General features: G+C 39.6%; 1 protein-coding gene across 4 annotated transcripts in view; it reads right to left on the bottom strand.

The window, feature by feature from the left end:
* The window catches only part of PCDH7 (protocadherin 7), a 748,481-nt gene that overhangs the window by 597,217 nt on the left and 136,561 nt on the right, over positions 1-14,703 (bottom strand). Inside the window, exon 2 of one of the 4 annotated variants that reach the window (XM_075858927.1) lies at positions 11,812-11,854. The exons of the other annotated variants lie outside the window; for them this stretch is intronic. Within the exon in view, the coding sequence (XP_075715042.1) occupies positions 11,812-11,854 (43 nt within the window). The remainder of the gene's footprint in view (positions 1-11,811; positions 11,855-14,703) is intronic. 4 annotated transcript variants of the gene reach the window in all.

Here is a 14,703-nt window from a genome sequence, read left to right as displayed (position 1 = left end):
GTGGACAGCGCTTGATTGGAGCCAATTTCATCCTACAACAGGACAATGACCCAAAGCACACCTCCAAATTATGCAAGAACTATTTAGGGAAGAAGCAAGCAGGTATTCTATATGTAATGGAGTGGCCAGTGCAGTCACCAGATCTCAACCCCATAGAGCTGTTGTGGGAGCAGCTTGACCGTATGGTACGCAAGAAATGCCCATCAAGCCAATCCAACTTGTGGGAGGGGCTTCTGGAAGCATGGGGTGAAATTTCTCCAGATTACCTCAGCAAATTAACAGTTAGAATGCCAAAGGTCTGCAATGCTGTAATTGCTGCAAATGGAGCATTCTTTGACGAAAGCAAAGTTTGAAGGAGAAAATTATTATTTCAAATAAAAATCATTATTTCTAACCTTGTCAATGTCTTGACTATATTTTCTAGTCATTTTGCAACTCATTTGATAAATATAAGTGTGAGTTTTCTTGGAAAACACAAAATTGACTGGGTGACCCCAAACTTTTGAACGGTAGTGTATATAAGGTAGTTAACATAAAAATAAATGAAAAAAAAAACTAATTAAAGAGGCCACACACAGCCCCCTGTAGGTAGCGCCACACACATCCCCCTCTTGTATATAACGCCACACAGCCCCCTGTAGATAGCTCCACACACAGCCCCCCTTGTATTTAACACCACACAACTCCCTGTTGTAGATAGCGGCACAAAGCCCCCCATGTAGATAGTGCCACACAGCCCCCCCTTGTAGTTAACGCCACTCAGCCCCCTGTTGTAGATAGCGCTACACAGCCCCATTTGTAGATAGCACCACACACATCCCCCTTGTAAATAGCGCCACACACAGCCCCCTTGTAGATAGTGCCATACACAGCCCCTCTCTTGTAGATAGTGCCACACACATCCCCCTTGTAGATAGTGCCATTCACAGCCCCCATGTTTATAGTGCCACACACCCCCCTTGTACCGAGTGGCACACACATCCCCCCTTGTAAATAGCGCCACACACACACCTGTTTATAGATAGTGCCACACACAGCCTCACTTGTAAATAGCACCACACCCCCTTGTAGATAGTGCCACACACAGCCCCTCTCTTGTAGATAGTGCCACACACACACCCCTTGTAGATAGCGCTCCACACAGCACCTCTCTTGAAGATAGTGCCACACACAGCCCCCTGTTGTAGATAGCGCCACACACAGCCCCCTGTTTTAGATAGCGTTCCACACAGCCCCCCTTGTAGATAGCTCCACACAACCCCCATGTAGATAGCTCCACACAGGCCCTCTTGTATATAGCTCCACACAGCCCCCTTGTACATAGTGCCACACAGCCCCCTTGTATATAGCGCCACACAGCCCCCCTTGTAAATAGCACCACACCGCCCCCTTGAAGATAGCACCACACAGCCCCCTTGTAGATAGCTCCACACAGCCCCCCTTGTAGATAGCGCCACACAGCCCCTTTGTATATAGTGCAACACAGCCCCCCTTGTATATAGCTCCACACAGCCCCCATTGTATATAGAGCCACACAGCTGCCATGGTAAATAGTGCCACATAGCCCCCCTTGTAAATAGTGCCAAACAGCCCCCTTGTAGATAGCACCACACAGCTCCCCTTGTATACAGTGCAACACAGCCCCCTTTGTATATAGCACCACACAGCACCCCTTGTATATAGTGCCACACAGCCCCCCTGTAGATAGTGCCACACTGGCCCCCTTGTAAATAGTGCCACACTGCCCCCTGTAAATAGCGCCACACTGTCCCCCCTTGTAAACAGTGCCACACAGCCCCCTCTTTGTAAACAGCGCCACTCAGCCCCCTTGTAAACAGCGCCACACAGGCCCCCTTGTAGAAAGTGCCACACAGCCCACTGCCCCCCTTGTAGGTAGCAGCACACTCCCTCCTTGTAGATAGTGCCACACACAACCCGCTGCCCCCTTGTAAATAGCGCCACACTCCCCCCCTTGTACTTAGCGCCACACTCCCCTTCTAAATAGTGCCACACTCCCCCCCTTGTACTTAGCGCCACACTGTAAACAGAACAGAGGGCGGTAGCCTACTGCTACCACTCTCTGCTATGCTAGACGTGACTCACCGGAGGAGCCGAGGAGGTCATGCGGCGCAGGCAGCGGCAGAGTTCCTTCCGACCAGGGCCGGTGACAGCCCGGGAGTGGACAAGTCCAGTCACCTGACCTGAGTCATCTGACCTCATGTCACTGACATGAGGTCAGGTGACAGGTCAGGTGACTGGACTGGTCCTCTCCCGACCCGTCACAGACCCCAGTCAGAATACTGTCGCATGAACTCCTGGCTCTTCTTTACTCTGATCGCTGCTGCAGGTGTCCGACATACAGGGCACCTATCAGCAGCGATCAGCCACTAGAGCAGTCTCAATAGGCTGACACTTCCTGTTCTCTGCAGCTCACTATTATTATCTGGTATTGGATCTGGTGTTAAAATAACAGAACAAATATATAAACAGCAAAGATAAGAAACAATAAGATAATATAAATGATAAAACATTGCTTCATTATATAAAAAAACAAATCTCCACAAAGTCATACAAAAAGGTATAGGTCAAACAAGTTTTTTTGTAACACCAAAATTTAAATGTTTTAGTTTTTATTAGTGCAATAAGCACAGTGTGATGTATTGGCTTAATTAAAGTTTCCTGAATTATTCTCAGGATTTCATATTCTGCAAATAATTGGCTTTTTGTTCTCTACTCACTTAATGTTAATGGACAGGAATAGTATCTCAATGCTTAATAAAAGATACAAAGCAGATAGGGAATATGAAAGACCTTGCAGTTAATGAACTGACCTTTGTGTACTTAGGCATGCGTTTAAATAGGACTTCACTTGTAGGTTGAAAATAATTTTCCATTAGCGAAGATTTTAACATAAAAACAATGTAAAATCATTGAATAAGCAACAGTTTATTATGACAGAAAAAAAATCTTAAGTAAAGAGAGTAAAGGTCTAGCATAAGAAATAGAAGTACTGGATACTAGAATGTCTATATGAATGCACAAATAAAAAAATATAAATGTAAGTATATATATATATGGATTTGGCCTATTGAGCTTTTGAATGGGATCCCCATGAAAACATATGCCATACCCAGGAATGCTTCTAGCCTTTTTGCTGCCTAGGATGAAAACCTATATGGTGTCCACTTCCCCCAAAAGAAGGAGTGGGGCATGTGCTGCATGTGCTTGGAGTGTGTTGGGGGGGGGGGGGTACTAATAGAACTAGCAACGAGAGCAAATATTAAGCTATTGATTTAAGAACAGCGAGGCATACTATGTTGACAGCAGATTAAATTTGCATGAGAAGTTATCATTATTTTATGGGCACTACATTGGCAGGAAAATTATAGGCATTTCAAGGACTAAAATGTTTGTATCAGAACTAGATCTCTGTGGCTCCTGCTACTTTGACTGGGAATGTAGACGTAAAATGCTTGTAAAGTTATCCTTTACATTATGGGGAGGGGCATCTTTGCCCCAGATGAAAGAAAGCGTATCTTCATCAATGCCCTTCCCCCTTTTTATATTGGACATAGAAAATTGCAGGAATGAACTGTATATCTACCAAAATGCTACCTAAGGCCCTGAGCATACCTGTCACATCCAGTCCTAATAATGGCAGTAGTGTTGCATAGTCTCTGGAGAGGGGATGGGGGGGCGTTGATTTGACTAAAAACACATCTTCCTCAAATGCCAAATTTGATATTATGACTCGGAAAAACATAATTTTGCAAGAATGCTCCTGCAGTTCCAGAGAACCACATCATTGGCATAGGCTGCAACTATATCTCTGAATATTAGACATGGTAATAAGAATGATAATAGGAATGCAAACAGTTTAGCAAGAAAAAAAAAATCAGTACCTCATATATGTATTAAATATATTTATTGTTTCTTTCTGTTGTGTTTTCTACACCGTAGCAGGGAGGGGTGTGTGGTAGGGAGGGGGGTGTGGTGGGTTTTATATATACATTTGTATGTGATATTAAATATCTGTATAAGAATATAACATTTATAAGAAAAAATACCATTTTGCATTTCTTTTTTCAGGGAGAATGGAGTATAATACAGTATAGTGGATTATGGTAAAGTATAATGCTGTTATGGTATTGTAATATCGGATTTATATAGTACACAAGTGCTCAGAATGACTTTTTCGTACCATCTATTTTACCCACAAAATATCCCCATCTGTCTTAATTACATTTTACTCCCTTAACAGATTTAAAAGATTAGCAGTTTCTATGTTAGGCCACAAAGTTGAACATTTAAAGAACAAATATGTATTTCAGAAGCCAAATAACATCACTAGACTCTTTTATTTACTTCGCACTTCAACACTGTATACATCATAAATGAAGCATCCTGTGGGAAGCAGCTATGAATATTTAATTTGGCGAACCAAGCCATGTTAATTCGAGACACATGATCTGGAGCAGCCGGCTTAAGGTAGACAGAACCTCACAGATCTTGAATGAAATGTATGATGATGAAAAGGAAATGTTACTTTTTATTATACATGGTTTTATTAACAACACAATTTGTTCAGAACTGTAGTTTATTGCACCTCTTTTAAGATATTTTTGGTACTTCATGTCCCAGGATGCATATTACATTCCTAATAGCCCTCCAAAGAACTGCCTTTGGATGATAATTGTTGTAGCATTCAGTCTAAAGCTTTTAATTGCGTGAAATCGTTGAAAGTATGTGTGTTCGTATATTTATACTAAGCATTTGCCACTATAAAGTGAAAGGAGGTGATACCTTATATTAATACATCTCCGGCTCAGAGCAGTGGTAGTCATCTCAATTCTCTTAGAGAGATGATGCCCATGCCCCAATTATGAAGCTGTAATGTTCATTCATTCTGCAGTTTAGAACCAGAGGGATTGGTCAAGTTTAGGCTCTGTTGACATTAGGAGTCATCGGGGGTGCCCTTGACCATCCGGCTATGTTTTTAAGGCAAGAATATCGCAGTCTGCAGCACTATTCTTGTCATTAAAAATACTGGAATTATGATGGAACTTAGAATGACCTTATTACACCCAATGGGTATGTCAGTTTCAGTGTCCATCACAGCATTACAGCTTCATTAATAAAGGGAAGCCATGAGACTTGTGTGAACATGGTCTTAGAGAAAATGATGCCCCAGTAGGAAATTCTGATTTAACAGAGGTGGATCCCACACTCAGCACCCTTATCAGTTAGCCAGAACACTTGTGCATTACATGGACAGGCCATTGATTTTAATAAAAGCTTTATCATTTCACCTGCAGGGGTAATGTAGAGGAATTGAACACTTGATGCAAGGTTCACCCTCAGATTACAGATGATCACTGGGGTTCTAGCAACGGGGGACCTGTGATCAGTTCATCATCAGGGAATCCTTGTAACAAAAGGGGATTATCTAAAGCAGACAACCCCTTCTAAGTATTTCCAGTGTGAATTGTAATGTTATGTTACCATACGTACAGGGTATTCCTATCTGAACAGAACCTATTACAATGTTCACATCAATTAGATGGAAAAGCTGCAGGCGGTATTGCAGGTGGCCAACAGGGTGCAGGTCACAGTTCACAGTTCGTATAGGGTACCTGTGGCAGCTCGGACAGTAGCAAGGCAGGCTCGACTGGGACTAGGCAGCAGGAAGACGTCAGGCGTGGAGCAGCAGGACAGGCGTAGGTACAGCACAGCACGGCTACAGCACAACACGGCACTGGAACAGGATAGCATGGGATACAGGACACAGGATACAGGAACAGGAACACTGGAACTGGAAAACACTAGGAGGCCATTTGCAAGACAAACTAGGATACGACAACCAAAGCTCAGGCATGGAAGCATGGGGCTGGGACCTTCTTATAGCCCAGGGAGCAATCAGCTCAATTACCCACATGCGTGCACTTTGGCTTCTCAAGTCTGGACTGAGCTCGCGAGCGCACACTGGTCACTGCGGAACAGGTCGACCGCATGTGCAGACATCTCTGGACAGAAGGGCGTTGACTGGATGGAAGGAGTTTGTGGTCAGCGACCACGGACGTTACACATAGGAAGACATAAGCATGTTAATTTATGTGGCATTCAGGGTCTAGCATGGTGACAAACCATTCATAGTTGCCACCCAGTATCTATGCCTCATGTGCAAAATCAAGAAAACTCATAAATAGATGAACAGGTAATTAAAAGTAATTTAAAAATAGGAATTTATCTAATTTCCAAAAAATGTTATGAAGTTTAATAAATATTTGGCTCTTAAATCTGTAGGTGGTACTTTTCTGCTCAGATCATGTCTCTGTACTGGTATTTCAATGACCTCCTAGTATCTGAATATTGATTGAAGACATCACCAAAGGTTAAAAAGTAATGGTATCATTATATTAATTATTGTACAACTTCTTTTGGTGCAATACTTTCTGCCGTAGTGCCCATCATCACAGGAAATATATAGAAGACATCTAATCCCCAAGTTAAATGGACACTGAATGAAAATGTTACTTATCATCTAATTATCACATGGGATATACTGTATGAAGACAATAATAATAAAAAAAAGAGTGGACATCTGCTTTAATCATTGTAAAGTCACCAGCAGATGCTTACAAAGTGAGGCCAAATTTTCCAAAAACACTGACTTAATATAAATTGTGAAGTTGACATTGAAATGAGCAGATTACTTGTAGGGTGAACTGTTAACATCAATAAATAATTCCTAAGCAATATACATTGGCTTGTCCTTGCCAATGAGCGACGAGACATAAAATTGTATCATTGAAATCAAGAGCTGCGGCTATATTGTTAACACCAAATATATGACTCTAGCAAAAAAATAAAAAATAAAAATCAATATACAGTGTATGTTATAATGCTCTTGTGGCTCACAAACCCTGCATACTTTTATTGTCCACCGGCTTAATAAACTACAGGGAGAAGTAAACCTTGCCCAAGTAATGTTTATTGGTCAGGAAAAAAATGAGATGAGCCAGAGAAGATTCCGTTAGAGTTCTCTTCCTCCAGACAGCTGACGATTACAGCTCCCTTGGGAATACAGCATTGTCAATTACTATTCAATGTTTTTGACTGACACTCTGCATGGATTTAAGATGATACATTTTGCCAGATATATTGAGAACAAAAAAATGTGCTGTAGCATGCTGCACAGATCTTAATATGGCTGCCTCAATGACATGCAACGGCTATGCACTAGTTAGAAAGTAGTCCTTCCAGTGGAATATGTCATTCCTTCTCAATACAAATCCAAAATTACTTTCCAAATTTGGAAGCAGAGTAGCAAAGATTTGACTTGTCTGAGATTGATAGACATCATTTCACCAAGGACTAATCATCTTATTTTCAACTTTATTCTCTACTTGGGAATTTGGGTTTTTACTGATGTCATTTATAGATCCATATAATACAGATCCATAATACGGTGTCTATATCGGTCTATAGGTTCATGCTTTACCTCCACGCGACCCCATGGGAATCCATGTGGCACCAGTGGCCCCACTTTTACTAGTGATAGGTCACACACTCCTAGGCTGGATCTTTTTTTACAGCCTTCCCTCTTGTTTCAATTGTGACAAATTGAAAATTTTTTGCACAATATTTTTTACAAATATTAAAATTTCTCCATCAACAAATGTGTCACATAAATCACACTATTTATACTTTTCATGATCCCCTGTTAGGTTGGAGATTGTCAGTCCCAAGTCGGCCACAGGTATTACATATCTTATATATACAATATAAAGTCTAAAAGTCATTTGGAATTGGTCACAGAATAAGGCAACCTCACGTTTTCCCTTTTGTTGTGTTTTTTAAAGCATAGATATGATGCCACCGTTTAAAACTATTATGTCTTTATGCTGATAGCATAACACAATTTCACACTGAGAGTTGTAATTTCACATCAAAATGAGCAATGCAAGGAGAACATTGCAATCTGTGTTATCACTTTGGTGTATAATATAAGAATAGCTGCACATAATGGCTGTTCCAAAGCATCATTTGTTTAGGATGCAGAAGAAAATAGGACATAATTGCATACACATCGCCACATAACATGAATTGCTCCTGCATTGTGCTAGCCGGCAAAGACCATGAGAGGTTGAGATTGATGGACGTTCGGTTGTATTTGCCATAATAAAACATTAATATAGATTTGTGATTGAGGACAAGAGTTCTACAATGAAAAATAAATTAGTAATTGGAATATCTGACCAGGAAATTTAACCTGGAAAAAAGCCAACCGCATTTCCATTTATTAAGCATCTGCCCATTCAGGAAAACTTTAATATGTACAAAGGTCATTCCATTTCTAAAGTGTCTTTGAGTTTGTCAGCATTAGTCACAGCTTCATCGCTTTACAAAATGACAGATCTAAACAGAGCATATGCTTTAATGATTCAGATAATGTCTCCCCTTTAAAAGAGGTGCCGCAAGTTCATTATCTTAGTAGCAGACAAAGCAAGGAACATAATAAAGATACATAAGAAGAAAACAGAAACGTAAACTATTATTGCCAGGTAAAAGCTGGTGTAATAAGAATTCTATATAATAGACAGAGATTCGTTATGGGGCAAATAGATTTTTGTTATAACTTCATGTGCTCCAGCTTTCTGTCAAGGCCGGCCTTTTGTTGGAAGGTGCTTGTGCGGTAACTTCTGTTGACACCCCCTCTCAATATGGTGTACTGTCATACAGTGCAAAATTAAACATATGATACAGTGCCTAATTATAAGTGCCATATGTTGGCCAAATAACACTTCCATACAGTTGCCTAAATAATAATGCAAACCATCATACACGAAAAAAATAATACATTGTAAAGTGAATACTACAATAAAGTACTCAAATGATGCCAACATACAGTATACTGACCAAATAATAGCTCCAACCATAAAGAAATTGAATAACAGTGCCTTGCTTTTAGGTATAAGGTAAACTTTATCCAACCAGCGATTTATTGATGTGAAAATCCCAGTATTAGTAGGATTCTCAATGAGATCTAGAATGGTTGCCCTTCGCTGCATATGAGGCAATCTATAAATTACTTCATGGTGAATTGCTGGCATATACATGAACTACTTCATGATTACTGATATACTCACTAATATCATATTTCCTACAATGAAATTCTAATTTTCTAATAAAACATGTAAAACGTTCTAGGTATATATATCACTTAAATAACTATTTAGAATTATACTCCCTGTCAAAACGCATTCAGAGCGGCATTTGTATAGAGATTTCAAGGTTCATGGATGTAGGTAAACAAACACTACCAACCCCTTATCCCAAGCCCTGAGATTGCTATTTTTATATGTTCCTGGAGAACCTTCTAAACATCTAAATCTGGCCATAGACATAATATTATAGTCCAGAATGCGGCTATTCAGTCATCCATTGGATTGTTCACACAAACGTTCCCAGCAGCAACATGCCAGACTAAAAACATTGCAATGCAAAGGTTTGACCATAATAGAGCAATCATGCCTTACACAGTCAGTTTCAACCGACAACGGCTGCAAATTTCCAACCCGACAGATCTGCAGTCGCCCCAATTTTAACAAAATAGTCGGCCAAAATGGTCAAAATCGACCATTTCAGCTGATTTCTTTAATAAAATGTAAAATCATTGGATTGTTTTTGCCCTGGCATTATGAGGTTGGACCTAGGTTTCACTAACCATCGGTGTTGAGAAAAACTTGTCTGCTCTAAGCCAAGATTGATACAAATTATTTTGCTTGTAGCCTTTTGTGAAATGAATGCGGTGAGAACCTTATGAGGACAACCTCTTTCCATACGCTCTAATAGGGCAAATGGACATAATGGTGGATCCTGAAGGGTAAATGTATGGCTGGCCGCAGTTTCCTCTCACGATAGAAGATGATCCCTGATTGTTTCTGAAGCCAAACCCATAGTAATAAACTGATCCGCGGCCTCGCCTCAATTTACAAAAGGGATTTTCTTGACACAACCCTTTAAATATCAGCTTTATGTAAACTTTTTAAAGTTATGTTAACATTTAAACACTTTAAGACAACTTGACATAATGCAGGTGGATAAAATGATGAAAGTTGCTGTGGAGCTCTAAATAATATATTACTCTATACTCATACAATTTCCTTCTATATACGATAACTTGTGTGTTAGGAGGTGTTACACTCTAAACAAGTCACAGGATTTTTATTTCCAGACAACTCTACTGATAGAGAGAACATCGCAGATCATAACCAAGACAGAAGCTGAACATCCACCATGCTGTAATAGCCAGCAAGCCAGAAGGGGATTTAAAATTGGGCATCTGTTGCCCAGCCCACATGTTCACCCACATCTCAATCCAATGTGAACATAATGCAGCTACTCAGTAAAAAAAATAAAATCTGGTTTGTTAATTTTCATGACACTGCAACCTTTGCCCTTGTAGAAATCTAAAGTGGAAGAGAAAAGTTTTCTTACCATTTTAATTGGATTGTAGGGATGTGCAGACCTTTGGGTCCACCGAGCTACAACTAGTAAGAATGGAGCTGCTATCGTGTGATTTAATATGTGTTGACTGTTAATGTTTTCTACATAGTGGTACGTGCATGGGTGACAGATGGCAGAAAATGGATAGATAACTTGAAACCCCCTCCACCTGTCAGTCCTATTTCCTCAGACACTAGGGGATGAAAGTCAAGCCACAGAGATAAATCGGAGTCTTTACTTGTGTTACATGCTTCAATATATAAATGAAGCAGGAATATGCACGAGCAGAAGTAATGGAAACCACAGTAACCATAAGACATATATATTTATGCACATGTATATTTCTGTTTCTGATATATTTATATACATGCAATAGGCAACACTGTGATTTAAATAGATGATAGATCGATAGATCATAGATAGATGGATGAATGGATAGATAGATAGATAGATAGATAGATAGATAGATAGATAGATAGATAGATAGATAGATAGATAGATAGATAGATAGATAGATAGATAGATAGATAGATGGATGGATGGATGGATGGATGGATGGATGGATGGATGGATGGATGGATAGATAGATAGATAGATAGATAGATAGATAGATAGATAGATAGATAGATAGATAGATAGATAGATAGATAGATAGATAGATGATAGATAGATAGATGATAGATAGATAGATAGATAGATAGATAGATAGATAGATAGATAGATAGATAGATAGATAGATAGATAGATAGATAGATAGATAGATGATAGATAGATAGATAGATAGATAGATAGATAGATAGATAGATAGATAGATAGATAGATAGATAGATAGATAGATATGAGATAGATAGATCTTAATTCTATCTTTACCAAATCTCCCTATAGATAATTATATTCTGGGCCTGGAGGTAGTAAAAACGGATGGCACAGGAGCATAAACCAGTGAGAAAATCCTATAGAATTTGTGCATTTTTGTGACAGAGTATCATAACCATATACAGCAGGTATTTTTTACAAGCACATCATTGAAAAGGTCTATGGACAAGTATAGTGACAGAAGTACAAGTAATATCACCAACACTGATGCAAACGTTGCCTTATAAAGTTAAGTGCAGAGTAGAAAGCCTTAGCCCTGCTGTTTACTGGTACCACTAAGACTACTTCTTGCAGACATATTGACAGAATTTTTACTTCAAGCATCCATACATCTATATGGAGACACTTTTTAATGTAATAAACTTTGATCACTTTGTGCAGGAACGAACTGGGATATTCCTGAAACAGCAGCAGACATTGTACTACCTTTGTTGCCCGTATCACTCTGGGAAGGTTGAAGATCATCCATCTAATAGTTCCACAGTTATAGCCCATAAGTGATTTGGTGGCAAGGAAAAAGAAGGAAAAAAAAAAAAAAGCGAATTCAATGTGAATTCAATTATTTTCCAAGATGTATAATGTAGAATAAGTCGCTTTTTATTTCATTTTAAAGATAAATATCTATAGAAATATGTATAGAACAGACAGGATGACACTGGTATACAATACAAATATCCTGGTGTACATAGCTGCCAGCGGGAAAGATGGAATAACTCCAGATATATAAAATATAAAACATAAATACGTCACCATTACGAACAATTTCCAGAGAAAATCATTAAAATAGATAACAGATAACATCTATTGAATATAAAACTGGTGTTGGGTGAATTATTTATACATTTTTACGTGTGTTCTTTTGTAATTGCATATGGTCTCCTTTTATGGGAACACTTTACACAGTTTTATGCTGTGTTTGCATGATTGAAAGGTTCAAATAGTCATATTCACAGGGGACCAAGAGGCTGACATATAAGATATTGCTTGTTTGAGTCCTTAAAGGGAGTCTTTCAGGGCGTTTATGACAACTAAACCAATAACAGCGCTGGATGGGGCACTTTAACATATGTTCAAACATACCTTTGTGGCCGCAGATAGACCTAGTATTTCAGAAATAAAGGACTTTGTTTGCGTCTGCAAATTAGGTCGCAAGTGCCCCAAGGAGTGTCTCCAATCTCGGCGAGTGACCAACTCTTGTGAGTAAACTCTGCCAAACGCCTCCCCCTTGGCTTTGATTGATGGCTACTGAGTTCGGCCAATGAGAGTGACATTGCCGAACGCTGGAGCTATCAAACAAGGCCAAGACTTGCTGGGATTGGGACCGCCCTCTGGGCACTTGCGTTATTAGTTTAGTTGTGATAAAGGACCTGACAGACTCCCTTTAACATGAGGTTGTCGTCTCATGAAGATGGTCCCTTTCTTTATACCCTATTTGAGCATATAAATGTTTAAGAGGAGGACCCCGACTTGGGACCATCTACCTTTAGCCGGAGAGGAGAGTTGCTACTCTGACAGACCTGGCCCATTTATGTTTTACATGTTTGCCCATTCCTTTGAATGATCTGCATGTCATACTACATTTCTCCTGCAGGGGCCGAAATGTATAGTCACTTTTTGAGCTTTCCCTGGTAATAACAGTAGCATTAAATTCGCCAGTGGTTTCTATAGCTGGACCCATTGATTTGTTTAAAGGGGAACCTCTCACCTCTCCTGACATGTCTGTTTTAGAAAATAATAGTATTCCACATGAAATAACAATTCTGAAGCATCTTTTCTTAGCACTCTAGGTTGTGCCTTTCTTCTGTTATTCTTCCTAGAAATGTATGAATAAATTGACAACCGGCTGTAACCAGCTGGGGGGGGGGTATCTCTACACAGACTGACCCTATCCAATCAGTATTGACAGAGCGAGACAGTGTAGGGACACACCTTTTTGAATAGGGGTATGGAAACACCCAGTTGTCAATTTATTCATACATTTCTAGGAGGAATATCAACGGCACAACGCAGAGTTCTAAAAAAGATGTTCCAGAATTATTTTTCTGTTTCAATCATTTTTTTATTATTAAGTAAAACCACAGTCACAATGGACATATAAACATGTTTACATCATACTGTTAGTTTAAATCCTACATGCAGAGTTATACAATTGGCTACCAAAGGATCAAACAAAGCGAAGCCGAAATATACGAGTAATGGCTAGACGGCCGAGTTAGACCACTAGAACTGCACATATAACCATTTTTCTCATGAAGGCTCCTTGCTGTAAGAGCTGCAATAGACCATGTAGATTACATCAAAGCCTCAACAACATTAACACAAAAAACAGTGAATCCTCAGATCACCAGTAAAAGGGGAGTTGGAAAGGTAGAGTTTATGAATGGGGAAGTCCTAGTGTTTAGCTTAAAAAGGAAATAAGTCGACAAGTTTAAATGTTACCACTCTTTATGGAATTTATGACATTTTTGTTGGCTGCATGCATAAATATATTCATAATGGTAATTTCTGTTCATGTTTCTAGTAATATCTGATAATGTAGGAATATTTGATGTTCTCCAATTTTGGGCTAGGGAGAAGAGTGTAGACAATAGGATATTACATTACACTGTCTGAGTACCTATCAATTTAATGTTTTGTCTAATAACCAAACAAATTTGTATCTGTACAACTGGCTTGGATTGCTAGGCTTGGGAATTGATACAATCCCTAGAATTCTTTTTCATGGGGAACACAAGTACTTACAAAAAAAAAAAGACAGTGACCACGTCAGGAGAGGTTACAGGTCCTCTTTAAAGGGAAGGTGTCATGAAATAAAAATGTTTTATATTTTATTGCTTTTAGTATGTCATTAAAATAAATTTTATTTATTTGTGTTTTTGTGTTGTACTTTTTTTTCTTTTACTTCTCTATGGGGGCTGCCATTTTTTTTTCATCTTTTTTCATGTCGATTAACGACACATACAGAGATGGAATACGGCACATACATCCCCATAGAGAATGCGAACGGGAGCCGTTCCATTCACTATAGCGTACGCCATCTGTGTGGGAACGGCGCCGCTCCCACACAGTCCAAAAGGAAGGTCTTCGGCAGAGCGAAATCCGGCGCCATTTTCATGTGGACCGGAAGCTGCGGCAAGACAGTAAGATGACCACTTCCGGTCGCGGCTTCCGTCCATATGTTCAGAAGCAAGGACTAGAAGTGGAGGGAGCGGAGGCAGCGGCAGCGACAGCGGCAGGAGCAGGTAAGTTATGTTTGTGTATGTGATGTGTGTTTTATACTGTCTGATTACCACTGTATCTAATCCTCCTACACTGTGC

The sequence above is a fragment of the Rhinoderma darwinii genome, chromosome 1 (assembly GCF_050947455.1).
Source record: "Rhinoderma darwinii isolate aRhiDar2 chromosome 1, aRhiDar2.hap1, whole genome shotgun sequence".
NCBI lineage: Eukaryota > Metazoa > Chordata > Amphibia > Anura > Rhinodermatidae > Rhinoderma > Rhinoderma darwinii.
The sequence above is the reverse complement of the archived record's forward strand: the minus strand, read 5'-3'. Positions and strand labels throughout refer to the sequence as shown.